This window comes from Furipterus horrens, unplaced genomic scaffold, assembly GCF_987537825.1.
Source record: "Furipterus horrens unplaced genomic scaffold, mFurHor1.1.pri manual_scaffold_1, whole genome shotgun sequence".
Classification (NCBI taxonomy): Eukaryota; Metazoa; Chordata; class Mammalia; order Chiroptera; family Furipteridae; genus Furipterus; species Furipterus horrens.
Genome location: NW_028327171.1, coordinates 197,720,572 through 197,741,444, shown reverse-complemented (window position 1 = coordinate 197,741,444; position 20,873 = coordinate 197,720,572). Strand labels below are relative to the sequence as shown.

At 41.4% G+C, this 20,873-nt stretch overlaps 1 protein-coding gene across 2 annotated transcripts in view; it reads left to right on the top strand.

The window, feature by feature from the left end:
* Positions 1-20,873, top strand: part of LANCL1 (LanC like glutathione S-transferase 1) — a 53,254-nt gene that overhangs the window by 2,176 nt on the left and 30,205 nt on the right. For both annotated transcript variants that reach the window (XM_090283351.1, XM_090283343.1), the window contains exons 3-4: positions 2,617-2,734; positions 19,565-19,772. In XM_090283351.1, the coding sequence (XP_090139477.1) occupies positions 2,617-2,734; positions 19,565-19,772 (326 nt within the window). The remainder of the gene's footprint in view (positions 1-2,616; positions 2,735-19,564; positions 19,773-20,873) is intronic.

Genomic DNA, 20,873 nt, shown 5'->3' with positions numbered 1-20,873 from the left:
AGGGGTGCTAAAGATGCTTCGGAATTAACAATCCAGATGTGGCTGATGGTCTGATTTGTTGTATGCTCTGCTCTTCAGAAGTAAAAGTTAATGTCTTTTTTTTTTTTTAAATCCTCACCCAAGGGTATGTTTATTGATTTGAGAGAGAGAGATAGGCATCGATGTGAGTGAGAAACATTGATTGGTTTCCTCCCATACTCGTCCCCATCGGGGATCGAACCTGCAACTTATGGTGTGCGGGATGACGCTCCAACCAACTGAACCACTCAGTCAGGACATAAAACTTAATATCTTATATTATTATTATTAATAATTCTATACTGTCTTCTTACTTTTTTCAATGTTAAGATACCCTTTTTAAAAAATGAGATTATGATGCTAACAGCTAGTAGTTAGGTTTGTTTTTACAATCCTTACATGGTAAAATAAAAGGTACCCTTGTTGTGTTCCCCAACATTGTTTTGAAATTTTACTGCTTTGTGAAATCCAAGTCTTGGAATCACAGCAGATTCCTAAAGTTATTGAAGGATACCTTAAAGTAACCTTTTATGATACTTGATGATTGAGTGTACACAGAACTTTTGAAATACTTTCCGGTTGTCTTTAGGATGAATGACGTGATGACTGTGTGGGTCCCACGTTTGCCCAGCATCTGTGGGCCGTCGTACGGACATCACTACCCACCAGCCCCAGCCCTAGTGTGCTTTCAGTTCACTTCCAAATCATTGCTTGTTATAGAACCTGGACTGCCTGTAATAGCAAAAATGTCAACAATTACATCCCTGAATGCAAAAGACCTGAGACACACGATCTCATTTGATCTTCCAAGTACCTTTGTACATTAGTGGGATAGGTATTTTCCAGACATAACTGAAGCGTAGACATTACAAGTTGAGCAAAATCACTCATCTAATACTGGAAAGGACATTGGCCAATTCAGTCACTGAGCAATACTTATGAAGCCCCTACTCTGCCAGGTGCTGTGCTGGGCATAAGGTTTTTTTCTTGTTGTTTTTGTTTTTTAAGATTTTATTTATTTTTAGGGAGAATGGAATGGAGGGAGAAAGGGAGAGAAACATCGATTGGTTGCTTCTTGCATGTGCCCCGTCTGGGCACTGAACCCAGGCATGTGGCCTGACTGGGAATAGAACCAGCGACCTTTCACTTTGTGGCATGATGCTCAGCCAACTGAGCCACACCAGTCAGGACCTGGGCATAGGTTTTTTAATGCTAGATTTGATGTTCTTTCCACTCTGCCCAAGGCTCCTGATATCTGTGAATTTATTTTACTTTTCTTATATGACTTCTACAATTTTTAAAAGATGTTTATTTTGTATAAATGGGTTTTTATAAATGTTTATCCTACTTTTTAAGAAATAAAAACAAAGTGGTTTCTTTTAAGGAATTAACATTGCTGCAGCTTAAATACTACAACTCCAGCGACTTGAAAACAGCAAACATCTTCTGACTTGTGATTAATTTAATAAACTGATTTTTATTATAATAAAAAATTGGTTTAAATAATAGATGATCTCTACTAAATGGAAATTACTGTGACCCAGTTTATTATTGATAGTCTATTTTAGTATTTAAAAGACTTTTATGTATAACATTGAAGTTACAACAGAAATACAGTTCATCCTTGAACAATGCAAGGGGTTAGGGACTCTGATCTCTCAAGCAGTCAAAAATGTGAATATAACTACAGTCAGCTCTCTGCATACTCGATTCCCAGCCACGGAGAGTTGACACTTGCACAACACAGGTTGGAACTGTGCAGGTCCACATTGATGTGGGTTTTTTCCCTTAACTGTGCAGCCTGAATTTCCTGCCTTGAGTAGTAGTACTTCTAAGTTTCGTTTCTTGGCTGTTGTTGTTTAAGAATAAAATACAGTAAGTCCAAACTGTGACTTTAAACAAAACAACATATAACGAAACCAATTTTGCTACAGGCTAATTGATATAAACAAGGGTTATGTTCCTAGGGCATATTTCTGGTCACAGAAACATCCCAAAATTCTAAGGAAAGACCTAAAACACGTCTCATATTAAACACTGAAATGAATGTCAGCAATGCATACATTTAAGAAAGATTAATAGAAACAAGTTTGATCATTCTTCTCCCGTCCGCTTAATCAGGTTCAGGGTCGGGGGTTGGCAGGAGCATGTCCTGCTAGCTCAGGGTGCAGTGCTAGAGCCAACCTGGACAGGACACCTTCCTTGCCAGGCTGCACCCACATACACACAGACACACACACACACACACATCCACACTCAGTCAGGTGCAGTTTAGATGGCAGTACTCCTCACGTGCACATCTTTGGGATGTAGGAGGAAACTGGAGTTTCCAGAGAAAACCCACAGACATGGGGAGAACATGCAAACTCCACACTGACAGAGGACCCAGCAGGAATCAAGTTTTTCCTTATCAACAGTGTAAAGAAACAATAGCTAACAGTGATGTTATTTGAGGAATTGCTGTAATTGTCCATTTCTCCCAGGCAGAAAAATGTGGCCCAAGTGGAAATAAAGTACCCTTCTATTTTTGATAGCCCATAGCTAAGAAGTCAAGGAGCCCATATATTTTGATGTTTGTTTTCCTCTTACTACCTGCAGCTGACTCCTGAGTTCTCACAACGCCTGAACAATAAGATCCGAGAGCTTCTGCAGCAAATGGAGAGAGGCCTGAAGACGGCAGACCCCCGGGATGGCACCGCTTACACTGGCTGGGCAGGTATGAGGAGCTGCAAGCTGGCCCTGGCGTTGTAGGAGGGAGCCAAGCGTACCTTTCTAGAGCAGTGTGACTCAGCCCCTTTCCTGCCTCCTGCATCTGCATACGAGTAATTGCTGCGCGCTCAGCCTAGCTCCTGTGGCTCCTGGATTTTTCACAGGGCTCTGAGCTTAGGGCAGGGAAGGCAGAGTCGTGGGCTTCGTGCCTGACGCACATTTAGATGGCGGCTGTGCTTGTGAGAAGAAAACGGATGTTCAGCTTTACAGGGTTAATCTGGAGATTAAATTTCAGTGGGAAGAGTTCCACAAGAGAGTGTGTGAAATAGAAGTAATGAGAAGTTATCCACAGGAAGTAAAACACACCTGGAAGCATTGTTTTTATAAAAATTACCACGTAACAGGGAACCATACAGAACACAGTAAAGTATAGATTCTGTGAACTGATCTTTTCATAGTCATCGCGGGTTGATTCATTGTTTGCCCATCACTGAGAGGTTGGAGAAACTTTGGGAAATAACAGTTCATAACGTGTCGGAAAGGTAAGAGGGAAACCAGAGCAGGAAAGATGAAGAACTGTGCTTAGTGGAGAAACAGAAGAAACTTTGTAATCTTGAAAAGCACAGATTAGAGACTCCGTGTTTCCCAGTTACTCTGAAAGCTAGACACATTGGAACAGGTTTTCAGCTTAGGAATTTGAATATGAGTTTAAGGCAATGATCTTGTCATAAAAATGCATTTCCTGAGCCTCACAGCAGGGATTCTGGTTCAGGAGGTCCCGACCGACCGGGGCTGTGGTCATCTTTGCACAGACTTTGAGAGCAGGAATTACTCTGAGCAATCTCCTAGCAGTCAGTCCTCTTCCAGTAATGGCAAGTGATTCTGTCTGTTTTTAAGAGGATGGGAAGGCAGTTAAAATCAGAGTAAAAGTTATAATCTCTCAGGGACATTTAAGGTCAGTATTTTATAAAATAAGAGGAATGAATGGGCCCTTTCTCTTAGAGTTTATTTAGTTTTATGACTTGTGAATTTTAGAAGCTTAACACAAGACATGTTAAGATGAGAATAAATGAAAGTACTTTGCTTCAGAGTGGAAGTTATAAAACAATTTCATTAATTGAATATCTACTGTGTTCCAGGTATGCAGTAATTGCTAGATTAATGTCATTAATAAACATTATTATTGTTTATTTAAAGTTATGAGGATTTGAACAAAACTGGACAAGTACAATGCATGGTTAGCTTTCCTCTTGATTTTGACTTTGTAACGAGGCACAGACTTACAGGGTTTTTCTTAACACGTTGCATAGGGGTGGCGAGAATTTTCATCATTTCTAAAAGGCATTTAAATACCCCGGTACACAATGTGTTAATATATTTGGAGTTTCTATTATTTTGTTATTCCAGAAAGAATGATTTAAACCTCTAACTTAACTGTTTGCGTGAGCTTGTGTTATTACATATTCATAAGGTGCCCTGCTTTAGGGGGAAAGAAGTGGGGCTCATTCCAGTTTTGAATTAGCAGTTTGACAGTGTTAAGAAAAGCCGTCAGTCAAGCCCCTCTGTTGCCAGGGATAGTTGATAAATTAGAAGTTAAGTTTTTCTTGGAAATAGAAAAATTTTCCTCCAAAATAAAATGAAAATTTGTTCAAATTTTGGCAGTATGAGGTTTCGGCATCATCTCCTTTGAATTGTCAATATTCTTCACCTTTTTTATCCTGTAGTATCTGTGATAATCATTGCTGGCTCCTGGAAGTAGCTTACATGGCAAGTGTCTGAGGCAAATTGGCATACTTAGCAGTTCAGGATTTCTTCAGTTGCTGGTCGTTTTATGATGTAGCATAAAATCTTCTAGATAAATTCGCTAATGATTTTTGATGCAAGGTTCCTTCTGTCTCCTAATCCAGCACTGTTAAAAAGCCATCATTCTAACATAAAATGGACTCTCTTCCAGTATTTTGATAAGTAAAATGCTTTCCTGTGCTGGTGTTCAGACAATCTGAATGGCATAAAACTCTGAAATGCATAAGAATCTAAAGCTGATTTGGCCACAGAAGGTCACAATGTTAATACCTCCCATTATTTTATATCTTACCAAGTGTTTCTATTCACAACTGTAATTTTAATACCAAAAAATATATTCACAAATATCTTAACACACTAAAAATACTTGGTGTGTGTCAAAGCGGTATGTACAAAATATGTGTAGATTTGTGTCGTTTTGTGGGTGCCCATGTTATCTTTCTAAAGTTGGTAATTTTTAGAAAACAGGCATTATAGTTCATTAACTTTGTTCGGCACCAAATTTAAGTCCTATTTTGATAAATATTATTTTATTTTTGATCTTTTTGCTCTGTTGCTAACTTGCCCAAAATTGTTGTTTTGGGAAACACCAATTCATTGTAGAAAACCTCTAAAACTTTATTTCCTTCTTCCATGTTGCTATTTACTGAGCATTTGCTGTCAGTTAACAATGAAAGCTTTTGCAACTTATCACGTAGTTTGTACGAGAAATCTTCACAATTATTACAATTAGTTAAAACTTTCGATTACCACCTTAGTATTGTTTCATTCCCGTGTACAAACATGGTCAATACTTAGTTATGATTCAGTTAACATAGGCTATTTATTTATTTTATACTTGGAAGCTATATAATTTTATTAACCAATGTGACTCCGATAAATTTAATTAATATATATAGATACAATTTTTAAAAATCAGCTGGCAGTCTTATGGGAGTTCCCTTGTAGGACTGATTGTCCTTCTCTTACTACTTTTAAGATTCCCTCTTTGTCTCTTTGGGTTCATTTTGTTTGGGACTCTGGACACATGTGTCCTTTTCTTTCACCCAATTAGGGAAGTTTTCAGCCATTATTTCTTCAAATACATTCTCGATCCCTTGCTCTCTCTTTTCTCCTTGTATTCCTATCATGCAGGTGTTGTTATGCTTGGTGTTGCCCCAGAGGTCCCTTAGACCTCTCTCGATTTTTTTTTTTTCTTTTTTGCTGCATTCGTTGGGTGTTTCTGCTATTTTGTCCTCTAATTCACTGATTCAATCCTCTGCTTCATCTAACATGCTGTTGATTTCTTCTAGTGTCTTCATTTCAGATATTGTAGTCTTCATTTCTGAATGGTTCTTCTTTATAATTTCTATATCTTTTTGTAACTGTCTTTTTTAAAGATTTTATTATCTTTTAGAGAGAGGGGAAAGGAGAGAGAAAGAGAGGGATAGAAACATTGGTCAGTTGCCTCTTGCATGACCCCAACTGGGGACCTGGCCCACAACCCAGGCATGTGCCCTGACTAGGAATTGAACTGGTTCACAGATGGGTGCTCAACCCACTGAGTCACACCAGCCAAGGCTATGTTACTGTCTCTTTCAGTTCACATTAAGTTTATCTATTCATCTTTAAGTTTTTTAAGCATTCTTATAATCATTGTTTTTGAACTCTGCATCTGGTAACTTGGTACCTCCATTTCATTTAGTTCTTTTCCTTGGGATTTCTCCTGTTCTTTCATATGGGTGATGTTTCTTTGTCTTCCTATTTGTCCACTTCTTTATATTTGATTCTGTGTATTAGGTAGATCTGCTATGTCTCCCAATCTTGATAGTTGGTCTTATATAGTAGGTGTCTCACAGGGCTCAGCTGTGCAGTCTCCGTGATCACCTTAGCTATGTGCTCCAGGAATGTTCCTTGTGTGGGTCATGTTAGCCTTCTTGTTGTAGGTCTTGATTGCTGTTGGCCCATCTGTGAGTGGGGTTGTCCCTCAGGCTGTCTGACTATGAGGATCTACCCTGACCACACTGTACAAGCTGCTGTGTGGGGGCTGACACCCCCAAAAGGGGATTTGGCCTCAGCAGGGTCAAGTGCCAGCCAAGATATCCATTTGAGTGTGACACTTGTGTGGTTAATTGGGGCATGCTCTGTGGTCTGAAGCTTACCACCTGTTGTGTTGGTTCTGGGTCATCTTGGAAGGGATTCCAGTGTAGGTCAATGTGAGATGCTGACCGTAACCAACCTTGGGCTACCTTTCTGGAGCTGCTAAGCAATCAGCAGTCTGTGGCTGCCTCTGCTGGGCCTGGGTGTGCATGGGAGAGGCCAAGTTGTGTACCATCATAGGCTTCCACCAGCTCTAAGCCCAGGGACATGTCAGCAAAAGGCCCAATGTACCCCAAGATCTCACGGATGAGCACCTCCGTGAGGTGCTCATCCGTGAGATGCTCTTCGCCGACGACGCAGCCTTGACATCACACTCCGAAGAGGGACTCCAGCAGTTAGTCACCTGCCTTTCCCACGCATGCAAGGAGTTCGGACTAGCCATCAGCCTGACGAAGACGAACGTTATGGCTCAAGGCACGGGGACTCCCCCATGCATCACCATCGACGGATACACCCTGGATGTTGTCAACGACTTCACTTACCTTGGGTCCACCATCTCGAGCTCTCTGTCAGTCGATTTGGAGGTCAATCGGAGAATCGCCAGGGCAGCCACAGTTATGGCCAAACTGAACCGACGAGCGTGGAACAATTCCAGCCTCACTGAGAAAACCAGACTGCGCATCTACCAAGCCTGCGTACTCAGCACTCTCCTCTATGGCAGCGAGACGTGGACCACCTACGCAAGGCACGAAAGGAAACTCAACAGCTTCCACATGAGGTGACTGCGACGCGTCCTGCATGTCGCCTGGCAGGATAAGGTCCCCAACACCGAGGTGCTGAAGCGAGCCAACATGAGCAGTTTGCATGCAGTTCTTAGTGAGAGACGCCTCAGGTGGCTCGGCCATGTCAAAAGAATGGATGCAGGCCGTATTCCCAAAGACCTCCTCTACAACGAGCTAGCAGAAGGCCAGAGGATGACAGGGCGCCCAAAACTGCGGTTTAAAGACATCTGCAAAAAGGACATGACACAATGCTCCATCAATCTCAACACATGGGAAGTTCAAGCAGACGACCGCCTAGCCTGGAGGCTCGCGGTCAGGCAAGGTACGTCAGGCGCAGAGGCTGCGCGCAACGAGGAGGCGGTCCAGAAAAGATCGAGGCGGAAGCAGCGTCAACAGCAGCAACAACAGCCATCTGCCTTCACCTGTAACAAGTGCGGCAGGGATTGTCACTCCCGAGTCGGACTGCACAGCCATTCTCGGCGGTGCAGATAGACTCTCAAGAAGCTACGCCATCGTCTCTCGAGACGGAGGGCTGCCGCCGACGACGACCCCAAGATCTACCTCTGCCACCCCCTGATGTTGCCTGGATTTCCTTTAGAGTCTTCCAAAAAAAGTCTATAGATGGGCCCTGGATGGCCACAGCCCACAGTCTCCTCCATGAGGTGTGAGCTCAGCAGTGCAGGGCCACTTGGAGAATGGGGTCTGTGGGTATCTTGTTAGGGAACAGAGGAGTAGGGGTGGGGGAAGTGGCCCCTGTTCCAGGGCCACACAACTTAGTGTCTGCCCAAGTCTCTGACTGTTCTTGGGTTCATCTGAATCCCTTAATAGTTCCCTAAGGCAGAGCATATCACAGGCCAAAGATGGATGTAGCCAGCAGGTTTTTCTGCAGGACACGAGCTTGGCAAGGTGGGACCTCCGGGAGTGAGAAGGATTAGGTTAGTGCACCCCCCAGGCTGGTGTAGTAAGGGCAGGAGTACTACACCCAGGGGAGATGGCCCCTCTGGGCAGCGTGGCCCTCTCAGTACAGGGACCTTGGCAACTGAACCTTCAGTTCTCTCCTTGGCGCCATACAACCCAGTTCTCTGTACGACTTCAGTTTGCTCTGAGTCACCTTCCCTCCAGAGCCCCAGCTGAGTGGCTGAAAACTAGATTTTGTGTGTTGGCTCTAAGAGGGCACCTCGGTTTCTTTCAGACTCCTGTCTCTCCCTGGCAGACAGAATCCCAGCTGGTTTTCACAGTCAGGTATTATACAGGCTGCTCTTCCTGTCTCTGGCGCTCTGGGTTGGAGAACTCAGCCTGTGGCTGAGACCCCCTCAGTCCTCAGGTGGAACCTTCGTAGCTGAGATATCCCTCCAGATTCCCAACCTCCACATGTAGGTGCAGGGCCGTCCCTTTCCGCATCTCCACCCCTCCTACCCATCTCTATGTGGCTTCCTCTGTAGATCCTTTGGTATGAGACTTCAGTTTAGCTAGTCTTCAGTTGGTTATTCAGGTTGCTTGGTCTATAATTTCGTTGTAATTCCCATTTGGCACTGGGAGAGGACGAGTGTAGCTTCCTCCTGCTCTGCAGCCATCTTGGATGGCGACATAGGCTTTTAATAGGATTCAGGTGTCATTTTCACTGAGCCTACTCATTCACACCTGTGGGCTGACAGAGTCCAGTTTTAGAATCTGTATTCCTGACTTCTACTGTTTTTTATTCCCAACAGAGAGGTAAAATGCCTTGACCCTAGGAAAGAAAGGAGGGAAGACTTTTTTAAAAACCTCAGAACCGTGTCATATTCACAACGGACACAGTTATTACCTGAATCCCTCTGGTCTGTCTCATGCTTATCCAGGCATGAAGTGTTGTGAATAATCAATTTTCCAGGCAGTAATTGAGAGTTAACAAATGATTGCTATACATTAATGTACGAAAGCAAGAATTCAGTACTTTAATAATAAAATACAATAAGTAAATTTTGGTTCCCAAGGGAACGAGGGTCATCAGTATGCAATTTTGTGATCATTTGACTGTCGAAGGGCAAGGGTAAAGATTAAAACACAGTTCTTGTTAATAAAAGGGTACTAGGATTGACATTTGAATGATAGGAGCCAGAAGGTGTGTGCATGTATGCCAGTAACTAACGTTACATGCCAGGCACCATCTAAGTGCTTTGCATTAATTAACTAATCTAAGTCTCGGAAGAACTCCATGGCATGGATCCTATTCATACCCCCATTTCACAAATGGGAAAAGTGAAGCAAAGAGAGGCTGAGTATTTTTACCAAGCTAGTAAGTGACAAAGTTAGGATTCAACCCAGCCAGCCTGGGTTTAGGGCACCAGCTCTTTAGAGAGAGAGAGAGAATATGAATGAATGAGAATGAGCATATGTGTGTCCACTTCTACATCTGGGTTTACCCCATACATTTTATAAGTGATGATCTACACGTAAGCTCTCAGATAAAGTAATTTGAGCAATCACAACACGATGGTACTCAGAAGTAGAAACTTTAGAAATGGCTAATGACTTGTCAGTTTAAAAAAAAAAAAATCTTATAGGCCCTGATAAAACATGAAAGGAATTTGGAAAGAAAGAGGGAAATGGCTTGTTAGACAGGCAAGAGTATTTACTATGTAAAAGTCTATTAGAAAAAGTTATTTGGAATTGGACATAAAGTAAACCCTGGAAAGATTTATGAGCATTTACAGCTAGAAAAATGAAATTGCCAGCATTGTTCCATAGAAAGTGTTTTCCCCCCTAATCCTGAATTAACATATTAGCATGGTTTCAGGATAGAAAATTAACTGGGCCAAAACAGAAGCTTTTCCTCATAATCGCTTGTATTTGAAAAAGCTTATTGAGGATCTTCTTATGTGAAATATCACCCATGTCTGAAATCAATCAGTGGCTCCTGCAGCTGTGAATAAGCGATATTTGAAATAAACAGCTTCGGTTCTTTTCACTGAAATCCTTCTTTATAAAATGAGTGCATTGAAGTGTAATGCATCATGATATTGATATATGACATATGCCAGCAATAAGCACTGAGTTGTTTGTTTTTAGCCTTAATCCTTTTCTGGTAGATATGCAAGAGTTCTTTATAGTATGTGTTCCCGGTATGGGAAGCAAGATAAGCAGTAAGGTTCTCTAGGTGGCCCATCGAGAGCTGTTCTATATATCTGTGCACACAGCAGCAGACAGTGCAGAAAAGTAGTAGGCAAGGAGGGCCTTGTAGGTCATACCCCATGGCCAGCTACCAAGTGGTCCTGGGTGGTGTCCAGGGACCTGTGGGGAGTCACCACAGAGCATAACACCACCTGCATCAGGCTGCTATGGGTTTTGTTACAGGCAGATTATAGGTTTTAGGTGGGAGAAGATTTTAAAGTGCCTTACAAAATGGAAAGCTTAAAACACTGGAGAGGAATTGTTATTATAAAGAATTAAATAAGCAGATAAAGTATTCTTGTGTTAGAAATCAGCATTTATTAGAAGAGATTGCTTCCCTTGCACATAACATGGTAGGAAGGTTAAGTAAACCCAAGGGATGGCTGATCTGACTAGTGTCTTTAAGAGAGAATGAGGGAAAGTGTTAGCCTTCGTTTAATTTCATTTTTCCCACTCTTAACTATGATGATTCCTAAGGGAAATGATGATTAACTCACACTTTGAGAGGGAAAAAAATACAGACAGGACTCTAGAGGCTTTAGTTCTAAAAGACATGACCCAGTCTTTTATAACCAACTTGCAACATTAATGAGGCTAAGATAGGCATATAGTTCCACTTTTCAAGTATTAAATAACATTTTAAATTATAGGATATGCAGCATAATCCCTAGAGTAATATTAAATTGCACTCTAAATGTAAGTCATTAAAGTGTTTCAGAATGCTGTTCCTCTGATCTGCCAAATATATATAGCCTGTGAGCTACAGCTTTAGCATGTGGGTCTTAGTTTCCGCTGATTCCAGACTTACTTGAAAGGACTCACTCCAGCCAGGTGTCTTTTCTTTGCAATTTGATCTCCTTATTAAGTAACCCTTCATCAGAGCCAGCATTTCAGTGTCTGATGTGAACCATGAACAAGTGTCCTTCACCTTCATGAGAAGCACCTGTGCCTTCCAGCAGGCTCTGGTAAGACAAGCAGAAGGAATCCAGGGTGTGGATCTACACCAGGTTTCTTAGAGCCCTTCACACTGACCACTAGGTAAATAAATACACCAAGAGTATCACCTGCTTTCTTTCTGCCTGTGCTTTCAATGGTGTTGGTGTCATTGTATGATAGGTTACCTTCAATTGTTAAGACATAGGGCTGAAACGACTGTAAGGATTAGATGCCACCAGTGTGGTTGGGTGAGGCACAGAGAGCAGGGTGAGTGTTTATAGTTAGATTAAAATAAATAGAAGGAAGGAAGGAAAGAGGACATATCTGAGTGATTTGATTTTTACAGACAACACCAAAAAGACAGGGGCTGGGTCTTGTCATTTTCATTACAGTAACTTCAGCACTTACTGCAATGCTTGGTCCATAGTTGGTACTTTATAAATATACGTTGAATGGATGATGAATGGATAGATGATGGATGGACGAATGGATAATGGAGAATATTCTGCCATTACTATTCTAGCTGTCACCTATGCAAACTAAAAACAGTACATTAAAAGTAGGTGGAATGGGGAAAGGATGGGAATTCAACTCGTTTCATATGTTAGTCAATCACATTTCTTACCCTTCAACCTCTGATCTAATTGAGAAATGAACTCAGAAATTAAATAGGGCATATTGTTTAGATCTGGATGTTAGGTGGGCTTCCTCCTTGTCGCCTGATTTGAACTTATCTCCCAAGACTCAAATAGAGCATCTGGACAGCCCAAGGTATGGAATGGATCACCACATAAGAAATAGGAGAGAGAAGAAGACAGCGAGCCTGGGGACAGAAAAGACTTCCAGAAAGTTCAAGAGTGAGACCAGTTAGCACACTTTTCCAACCTCCCCGTCAAGGGAGCCAGTGAGAGAGGAGAAAGGCAGGAAATGGGAGGAGGGAGAAGATGATTCCTTCTGTATTTTCTCTCCCTTTGGATCAGGCATCAGAGACGAGACAAGGTGACTCAGTCAACACATTGAGTTTCACATTGGACATTTGGGATTGGGTATTTATAGTAACTACGCACTGAGGACGGTTGTAATGATTAGCATGATTCACAGTAACTGTGGAGTAGCTATTTCCATTTTACAGATGAAGATGTGTGGGCACAGAAAGGCTTAGTAAATGTGTTAAGATCCATAAGTGGCAGAGCCAGCCTTCAAGCCCAGACAGTGACTCCTGATCTCGTGCTCTTAATGACTTCTTTGCTGCAGGACTCACCACTCACATGGCAGTCCGAATAAGATGGGGAGTGCTTCCTAATTTGACAAGCACGACAAGTACAAAGCAGCACACTGCGGGGCCCCGAGAGGAGGAGGAGGGAAGCATGATGTCCTTGTCCTCTTTTTTTTTAATCTCTCTTCCTATTTGGACAGTCAGTTCTGGAAACACATTCAGGAGAACAGAAGAAGACACATCTTCAGAGTGCTCATGTGCCCTCTTCCACGCCTTTGTTTAGTGCAATATTATTAAGTTAAGGCTGTGGAGTCTTAACTAGTTTGCCCCCGGATCACCTGTATTTTAAGTACTAGAGTATTTGGAAAGCCAGCAGCTCACAATGCCCAACTTCAGTAAGACGACTGAGAGGATATACTAGTCAGCGCACTGTTTACATGCAGCCTTTGTGGAGAGTGCTGTGCTCTAACTGCGGTGACTAGATGTGAGAATCCCACCCGAAAGGCCACTGCAATTGTGTGGAAGAGCTGGAAATGCACACACTCAAGCGTCATAAAATAAAATAACACCTTAGAAAGTACTAACCTGTTATAGAAAGACATGATCATATTCGATAGGGTCAATCAGAGGAAACTTCACTTATATCTTCATAAATCTGAAAAGAAAGAAAATCATAGAAATTAATGAACACCTGAAGTTTTACATAGCGAGCACTTTATTTGGAACTTAGAACAACGCATCACCCCTCTTTTAGGCAGATCGTGTCTTCATATCACTCTTGGGTGTTAGCTGAGCACCTCCGGTGACTCCAGTAGTATCTACAGTCTGAACATGAATTTTCCTACCAGGGCCCATGAAGAGAGTCTTTAAAAGCCCCTGACCTGTAAGGAAATATCTTATTGAGTTGAGGCACCATAGCAAATATTTGTACATCAGTGTGGACTGATTATAAATAAAAGAATAATGTTAAGGAGTCCTCTCTGAAAAGCAGATTACAGAGAAGCGTTTGAGATGTTCGTACATCTGTGGTTATCATCTCCATGTACATTTGAGACACACCAGGTCTTGATTGATCAAGATGAATAGGACTAATGATCCCTCAGAAATTCAGAGACTAAGTATTAATTACTTCTCAACAGCTGGCTATATTTATAGTACTACTGGGGTAAGTGCTGAGTAAGGAAATTGCAGATTTAGAAGTGTCCCCAAGCAGTTTACCCTCCCTTGCCAGAGTAGTAGCTACAGAAGGAAACAGAATAGAAAAATCTAGTTCCGTACAGAAAGCCAGAATGGGTTTCTGTTACAGCAAAATTTTATTTGGTCTTCACCGTATAAATTTTTTTTCTTTCAAGTAGTTGTCAACATTTCCAAAAGAAGACATTTCTAGGATGAACTGTGAGGCAGGGCCAGACTCCCTGAGCTTAAGCAGAATATTACATCTACCCTTGTTTCAGAGCATTGTGGTCCCTAGAACTTCTGTGGTGATGCAAATGTTACTTTGCTGTTCATTACGGCAGCCACTAGCCACATGTGGCTGTCAGGCATTTAAAATGTGGCTAGTGTGACTGAGAAACAGAATTTTGTGTTTACTTTTAATTAAGTTAAATATTGGACACCACAGTTCTGAGCAATCAAACAGGCTCTAGGAACTGTGAGGTCAAGATAATAAATATCAGGGTTTCTTGTGGCCTCTCAGACCGCAAAGAAGATGAGAAGCCTATTTTTTTTGTTTTTGTTTTTTCAATCAAACACAACTCCCACCTGCATTGGATTAATGAGTCTTCTACTCCAGCTGCTCCTGAAATTGATCACTTTGGTTAACACATTTCCCACACACCTGGAGGATATTTATCTCATCTTTCATTCCTAGACTACAGACTCATATATCCATCTGTCTGCTTGACCACTCCACTTGGATATCTAATGAATATCTCAAACCTGACCTGTCCCAGGTTTGACTCCTCTCTGCCCCCTCCCCTCCAGGCCCCATGTTAGACACTGGTAGTGCACACCCATATCTGGTGTCCCCTCCTGGGTTTGTGGGAGAATTAGACCGACAGCCACCCCCCCACCTCCATCTTCATTGTAGTTAGGTGAAGCTACCTGGTGCTGCAGGTGGAAGTGGAATATGTGACTTCCAAGCCAAAGCATGTACTTGCTGGTATGATACGCTGCTACACTCTTATGTGGTATGTGTCTAGGATCCGTTTCCTGGATAAATGGATAGACTTTCCTAATAAACTTATGCATCTTCAGTCTCATCTTAGAAGACCTAGACTAACATATATGGCCAAATTTATCTTTTAAAAATGCTTTTGTTGAGTACTTCTCCTCTATATAAACTGATAGATTAGCATCAAATCTAAATTTCTATGTCTGCTTTTTAATCATTTGAATCCCCAAGGAGCCCAGCCTTATTAACCAGGTCATCCCCTAGGCTTCTTGTCCACACAAAGTTGCTCAGATAATTCCACTTGCTGAGAGTACTCTCTCCACCTGCTCCATTTCCGTCTTTTCACATCGGAAGCCCCCTTTCAGTCTGCACCCCACTCATACCTCCTTCCCCATGATGGAAGGGATTCTCTGCCATCCTCTGTCCATCTTTCTTCACCAAGTCAGCTTCCAAGGGTATAAAGGACTAAAGAATTAACATGACATTTTGAAAAATTACCGACTTCATGTATTTGATTCTAAATGGCACTTTATTGATTGGTTGTTACTGCTGTTGCTTAAATTTATCTGGACTTACATAGAGGTGGGATCCCTATAACAACTTTTCTCTACTCTTTTGGGAAATGAGTAAGACTATCGAGGAATAATCACTTGTTCCTGAAGGAAAGTGCTCATTACTTAAGACAGGGAGGATATTACTGCAAATACTTTACTCTTCACCGTTAATGACTTTAGGGTTAACAGGACAATAATGGCTTAGGTTTTGCTTCATATGGATTATTTTCTCTTTAAAATATGTCAATATATTTAAGTTATATATATGAACAAAGCTAACAAGAGAGTAAAATAGTTTTCATAGTTTAATGATAGTAAATAGGGAGCAAACCAGCTAAGGAATAGAATATATAACTTAAATGTTATATTAATGAAAATGTCAGAATTTATCTTGATTCAAAAAGAGGGAAGAGGGGCTTTCATTTTTTTCTAAGTAAGGTAAATCAAAATCTATAACAATTTGTAGCATATTTTTACAGTTAAGTGCATTCAAAGTTTAAATCTTATTTCAGCCATTTCTGGTCTAGAAGAAAAGGTGAAACAGTAGAAGAAGGAAACAAATCTCCATTATTCTACCTTTTGCTTAGCAAGCGGAAGAGAAAGAAATTTTACCTCCTACTCAAATTGAAGCCCAAGAATACTCTTGATTAACTAGTATGCACTGTAATGAAAAGTAAAAGAAAACATTAAAAAGATTAAACTCTCTACATCATCCTGTGTTGAGCCTCACGACCAGTTTTGATGGTGGTTATTCTAGAAGCCAGTAAAAGTGTTGTTTCTCATTGTATTAAATGTCCTTTAGAGAATGGGAATCATATTTGGCGCTGAGTTTATCAATGGACGGTATTTGCCATCTCGGAGTCTGGCTCCATTGCCCACCTGGAGTCATCTTCACAGCTCCCTCTCAGTCATTCCCCACCAGGCCCCACTGATTTTGCCTTCCAGACAGACATCCTTCCAGTACAGTCTCACTTCATCTCTACTGCAGCTACCTGTCTCTCGCCGGTACTCCTGAAGCATCCTTCTAACTGCTCCTCCTGCATCCACTGTGGCACACACTCTTTCCCAAAACTTACAGTGAACTTTTAAAAACACAGATCAAATTATGCTCTGCCAGTGCATAAAGTGGTGCTTTTCAAATAAAATCCAAAACCCTGAACTCACTTACAGGGCTTTATTGATCTACTTTCAGCCTACCTCTCCAGCTTCAAAAAGAGCTGTATTCTTTCGGATTAGGCTTACCAACATGTGGGGATACATCTAAAATAACAGTGTCTTTAACACAACAGAATTTCCTTCTTTTGTAAATAGGCAATCCGGACTGCTTCACAGTCCCCCTGGATTTAAGCTTCTTTGATACTGAGGCTTTACTGTCCTCATCACAGAGCTCCCACCTCATGGTCTAAGATGGCTGCTTCAGCTACACCATCACATCAGCATCCCAGCCACGAGGAAAGAAATCACAAGTCCCCTCCATTCAAGAACATTTTTTTGAAGTTGCCCCCATTACTCCCAGTAGGCCTCGTTGGTCAGAAGTTAGTCACATGGCCATCCCCAGCTGCAGAGAAGACTGCTATGGGCAGCCCTGTGCCTCGCTAAAATCCAGGGCATTATTGTTGAGGGAAAAGGGAGACACATTTTGGGGGTCAGTTAGCAGTCTCTGCCACAAGAGCTAAATCCTTATCTTCCAGATGGTGAGTCGAAATGTCTGATACAGAAAAATGAAGAGGTGGCACATAGCATATCATTCATTTGAAATGTGGAGGCAGATACTAGAGGAAAATGGCTAAAGTTACTGAAAGTGGTTGCCTCTGGGAGGCAGGAGCAGAGTGGGGCAGGAGACTGCAAATGTCTACTAAGCCTTGCAGTACTATTTAGTTTCTTCCAGAAAGAACATTTATTTTTATTAAAATTACATTAGACTATAGTTGTTTAAAGCCTCGGCTGTGGCCCGGGTGGTGATTGTACATGAGGATTGGATGGGTTTTTCCTGCAGAGCCCTGGAGGCTGTGTCTTTATTTCCAACCAGTTATCTCTCGGCCTTTGGTATTTATGCAAAGGGGATGTTATTTGCATGAATATTGTGGGAGGTGTGGAAGATCATAAGAATCAGGTTCAAGGCATTTGGCCATACGCAGGTCGTCTATTTTTTTCTTTTTTCTATTATTAAATTTGGGCACCTGGGGTATAAAATGTTGATGAGGCATTAAACATCTTTGACTTAGGCATTTTCCTGACCTAGACTGATTTATAATAAGCTTATTCAGGAACATTTTTCTAATTGGCAGCAGCACCCCTCACTTGAAACACTTTTCATTCTTGGGTGTTCTGTGACAGGGAGGGTAGACACCGTAAATTGCAACCTTCAGGAGATTGCTTAATCAAAATAAGCAGACACTGAGTCCCAAAATGAGAAATAGGAGAGAAATAGAACCTGAGGTTGTACAATCCCAGAGGCTGGCATGATAATCTTCTGTTGATCAAAAAGGAAAATATATATATATATATTTTATCTAAATGAATTATTATGAGACCTGTTGAAATGATCACCTATTTTTCATGAGAAATACATCACATCTTAGAATTGGCAAACTTTCATGGGTTCTGTTTGTTAAATATTTAGGCCAAGAAGAATTGATAATGAGAGACAAAGGTCGGCAAAGGAAAGCAATCATTGGACTTGTATTTAATCACTTCTTATTTTCTCAGATCTCAGTCATGTCATTATCTGGCATTGGTGCTACATAACTTAATTAGGAGAGTTCAGGCAGCGATGGGAATAGGAGGGCAAAATGAAAGGGTAACAATTTAAACAGATTGCCTGCAGATGCCTGGTGTGGATGAGATGAAGCCTATTAAGGAACTAATCCTAAAAGAAGCTCTTGACATTGATCATTTGTGAAAAGGAGATTTTTTTTTTTTCTTACCCACATACTTGGTTTTGTATACTTATGTCTACAAACCTTAAGCATTGCTACATCTGATCATCAGCTTGTGGGATTACTAACACCAAAACACTTTGAAAGAGCAGACAGCGTTATTAACTTCGGCAGGAAATGAAAATTTGCTCTTAATATACATGTGAAATTGAATTGTCTATACCACAAAGCTTTGGAGATTACCCATGCAAAATGAGAAAACTATCTAAATTTAAAATTGTCCTCAGTACAATGAAAAGTAATTTGGCAGACTGCATTTTTACTGCATTGAAATTCGTGAAGAGATTGGCTCTATTAATTTAGACTTAAACAGAGGCTCTGTATCTTTTAAAAATGGCAAATGAGATGGAAAATGTACTTTAAGGAGAAAAATGAATTTCTGGAAGAGCTGCAGGCAGGCTCCCTGCGCCACATCTGAGCCTGCCCTGAGACCAGGCGGCTTCAGAGGGAAGGTATGTGTACTGTGACGGGTATTGGGAATAAGGACATGTAGCAGACTTCCTGAGTAGGGTAAGAAGCAGACTGAGTAAGGGCCAAAGCAAAAGTCATTGGCAGCTTTTACAGTATAGTTCCTAAAGAAGCTGGGTTCTCAACAGAGAGGAAAAAAAAATTAAGGAGGAGTTGAATTTATTTCGCTGCCCAAAATGATGCTAGAGTAGGGGATTTGGTCATTCTACCTGCCTTCTCATGGAAAAAAAAAAAAAAAAAAAAAAAAAAACCTCTATAAGGAGAAATTTGAATTTTTCATTTCCTACCCTTTGAATTTCTTTAGCTCACAAGAACAGACATGCCTTGTTTATTGCTAAGTAAATTATTATTTGTTAATTAACTGACTTTATTTGGAACCATACCTTATGACCTAACATTTAACCATCAAAAAGATTACATGGACACAACAGCCAGAGTGCAACAAAGATTAATAATAAACTTGGAGTTAGAGATCTTGGAGAGTCTTAGACTTCCTATTATTTAGCGTTAATAATGATGAAGAAACTGAGAGCCGATAATGTGTCTGCCTGTACCTGGTTTTTAGAGCTGCTTGGTAACAAAGCTGAGTCTAGAACTAAGGTCATCTGAACTACCAGACAGTTTGCATACTTTTTACGCTGTAACAAAAAGCCACGCTGCTGGGTAGGCAACACACCAAAATAATATAGTCAGCTGCCCTTTTCTCACTTTTCCATTATTTTCCTGTTGCTTTTCAGGTATTGCTGTGCTCTACTTACATCTCTACGATGTGTTCGGGGACCCTGCCTACCTACAGATGGCACATGGCTATGTAAAGCAAAGCCTGAGCTGTCTGTCCAAGCGTTCCATCACCTTCCTCTGCGGCGACGCGGGCCCGCTGGCCGTGGCGGCCGTGGTGTATCACAAGATGAACAGTGAGAAGCAGGCGGAGGACTGCATCACCCGGTAATCCCATTTCTCTTTGAGGATGTTTGTATGCCTGTTATTATGCATTAATTCTGCATGTGTTAGCAAAAGAACATTTTAATGAATTTACTCTCAGCAATAACTCTTAGTAGTGTCATTTAATCAATTCTCACATTATTCCTATGTTGTGGTTAAGAAACATTATAATCGCTATATTATATCCCTACATTATATTGCAAGATATAAATGGCACTGACACAGTCCAGATCAAACATCAGTTTCAGTAACAAAAATAAGATCAAAAGCCTAATTATATGATAACTAATCCAAGGTGCTATTCAAGATCAGTGCTCTGGAAACAGTGCGGTTCATTTCCTGTGGGGGTTGAGAAGAGCCTCCTAAGTGTGTGCAAACTGATACAAGACTTCTTTAAGGACACATGCTACGGAAAGCTCTCTTTTTATTTTCAGGGCAGCCCACTAGAAGCTTGTGAACTATGAAAAGTTACCAAACTTTTGTACTAGTAAATTACAATTACTGCTTTACTAGAATTTAATGAACACTCCTTCAGAATTCTACTAAGAAATCTGGCTGCCATGCAATTCTGCATGCATGTTAGTTCCCACTGAGCATGGTAACATACAGAGTTACATTTCCAGCAGAGGTTTGTTGTTATTTTTTATTGTTCTTTTACAGTTGTCCCGATTTTTCCCCCACTGCTCTCCGCTGCCCCACCTCCCCACGCCTGGCTCCCACAGTCAGTCCCCATCCCGTTGTCCATGTCCGTGGGTCACTAATACATGTTCCTTAACTAGACCCTTCCCCTTCTTTTCCCCCTTATCCCCCTCCTCCCCTGGTCACTGTCATTCTGTTCCTTTTAGAGTCGTTTTCAAATCACAGCATAATTGAAAAGAAAGATATATAGAGTCCTCATATACCCCCACCCCCACACATGCACAGCCTCACCGTTGTCAACACCCCCCACCAGAGAGGTACACTGGTCACAGTTGATGAACCTGCACTGAGACATCATAATCACCTGAAGTCCATAGTTTACATTACAGTTCACTCTTGGTGTTGTACCTTCTGTGGGTTGGACATATGTATAATAGCACGTTTTCATCATGACAGTATCATTCA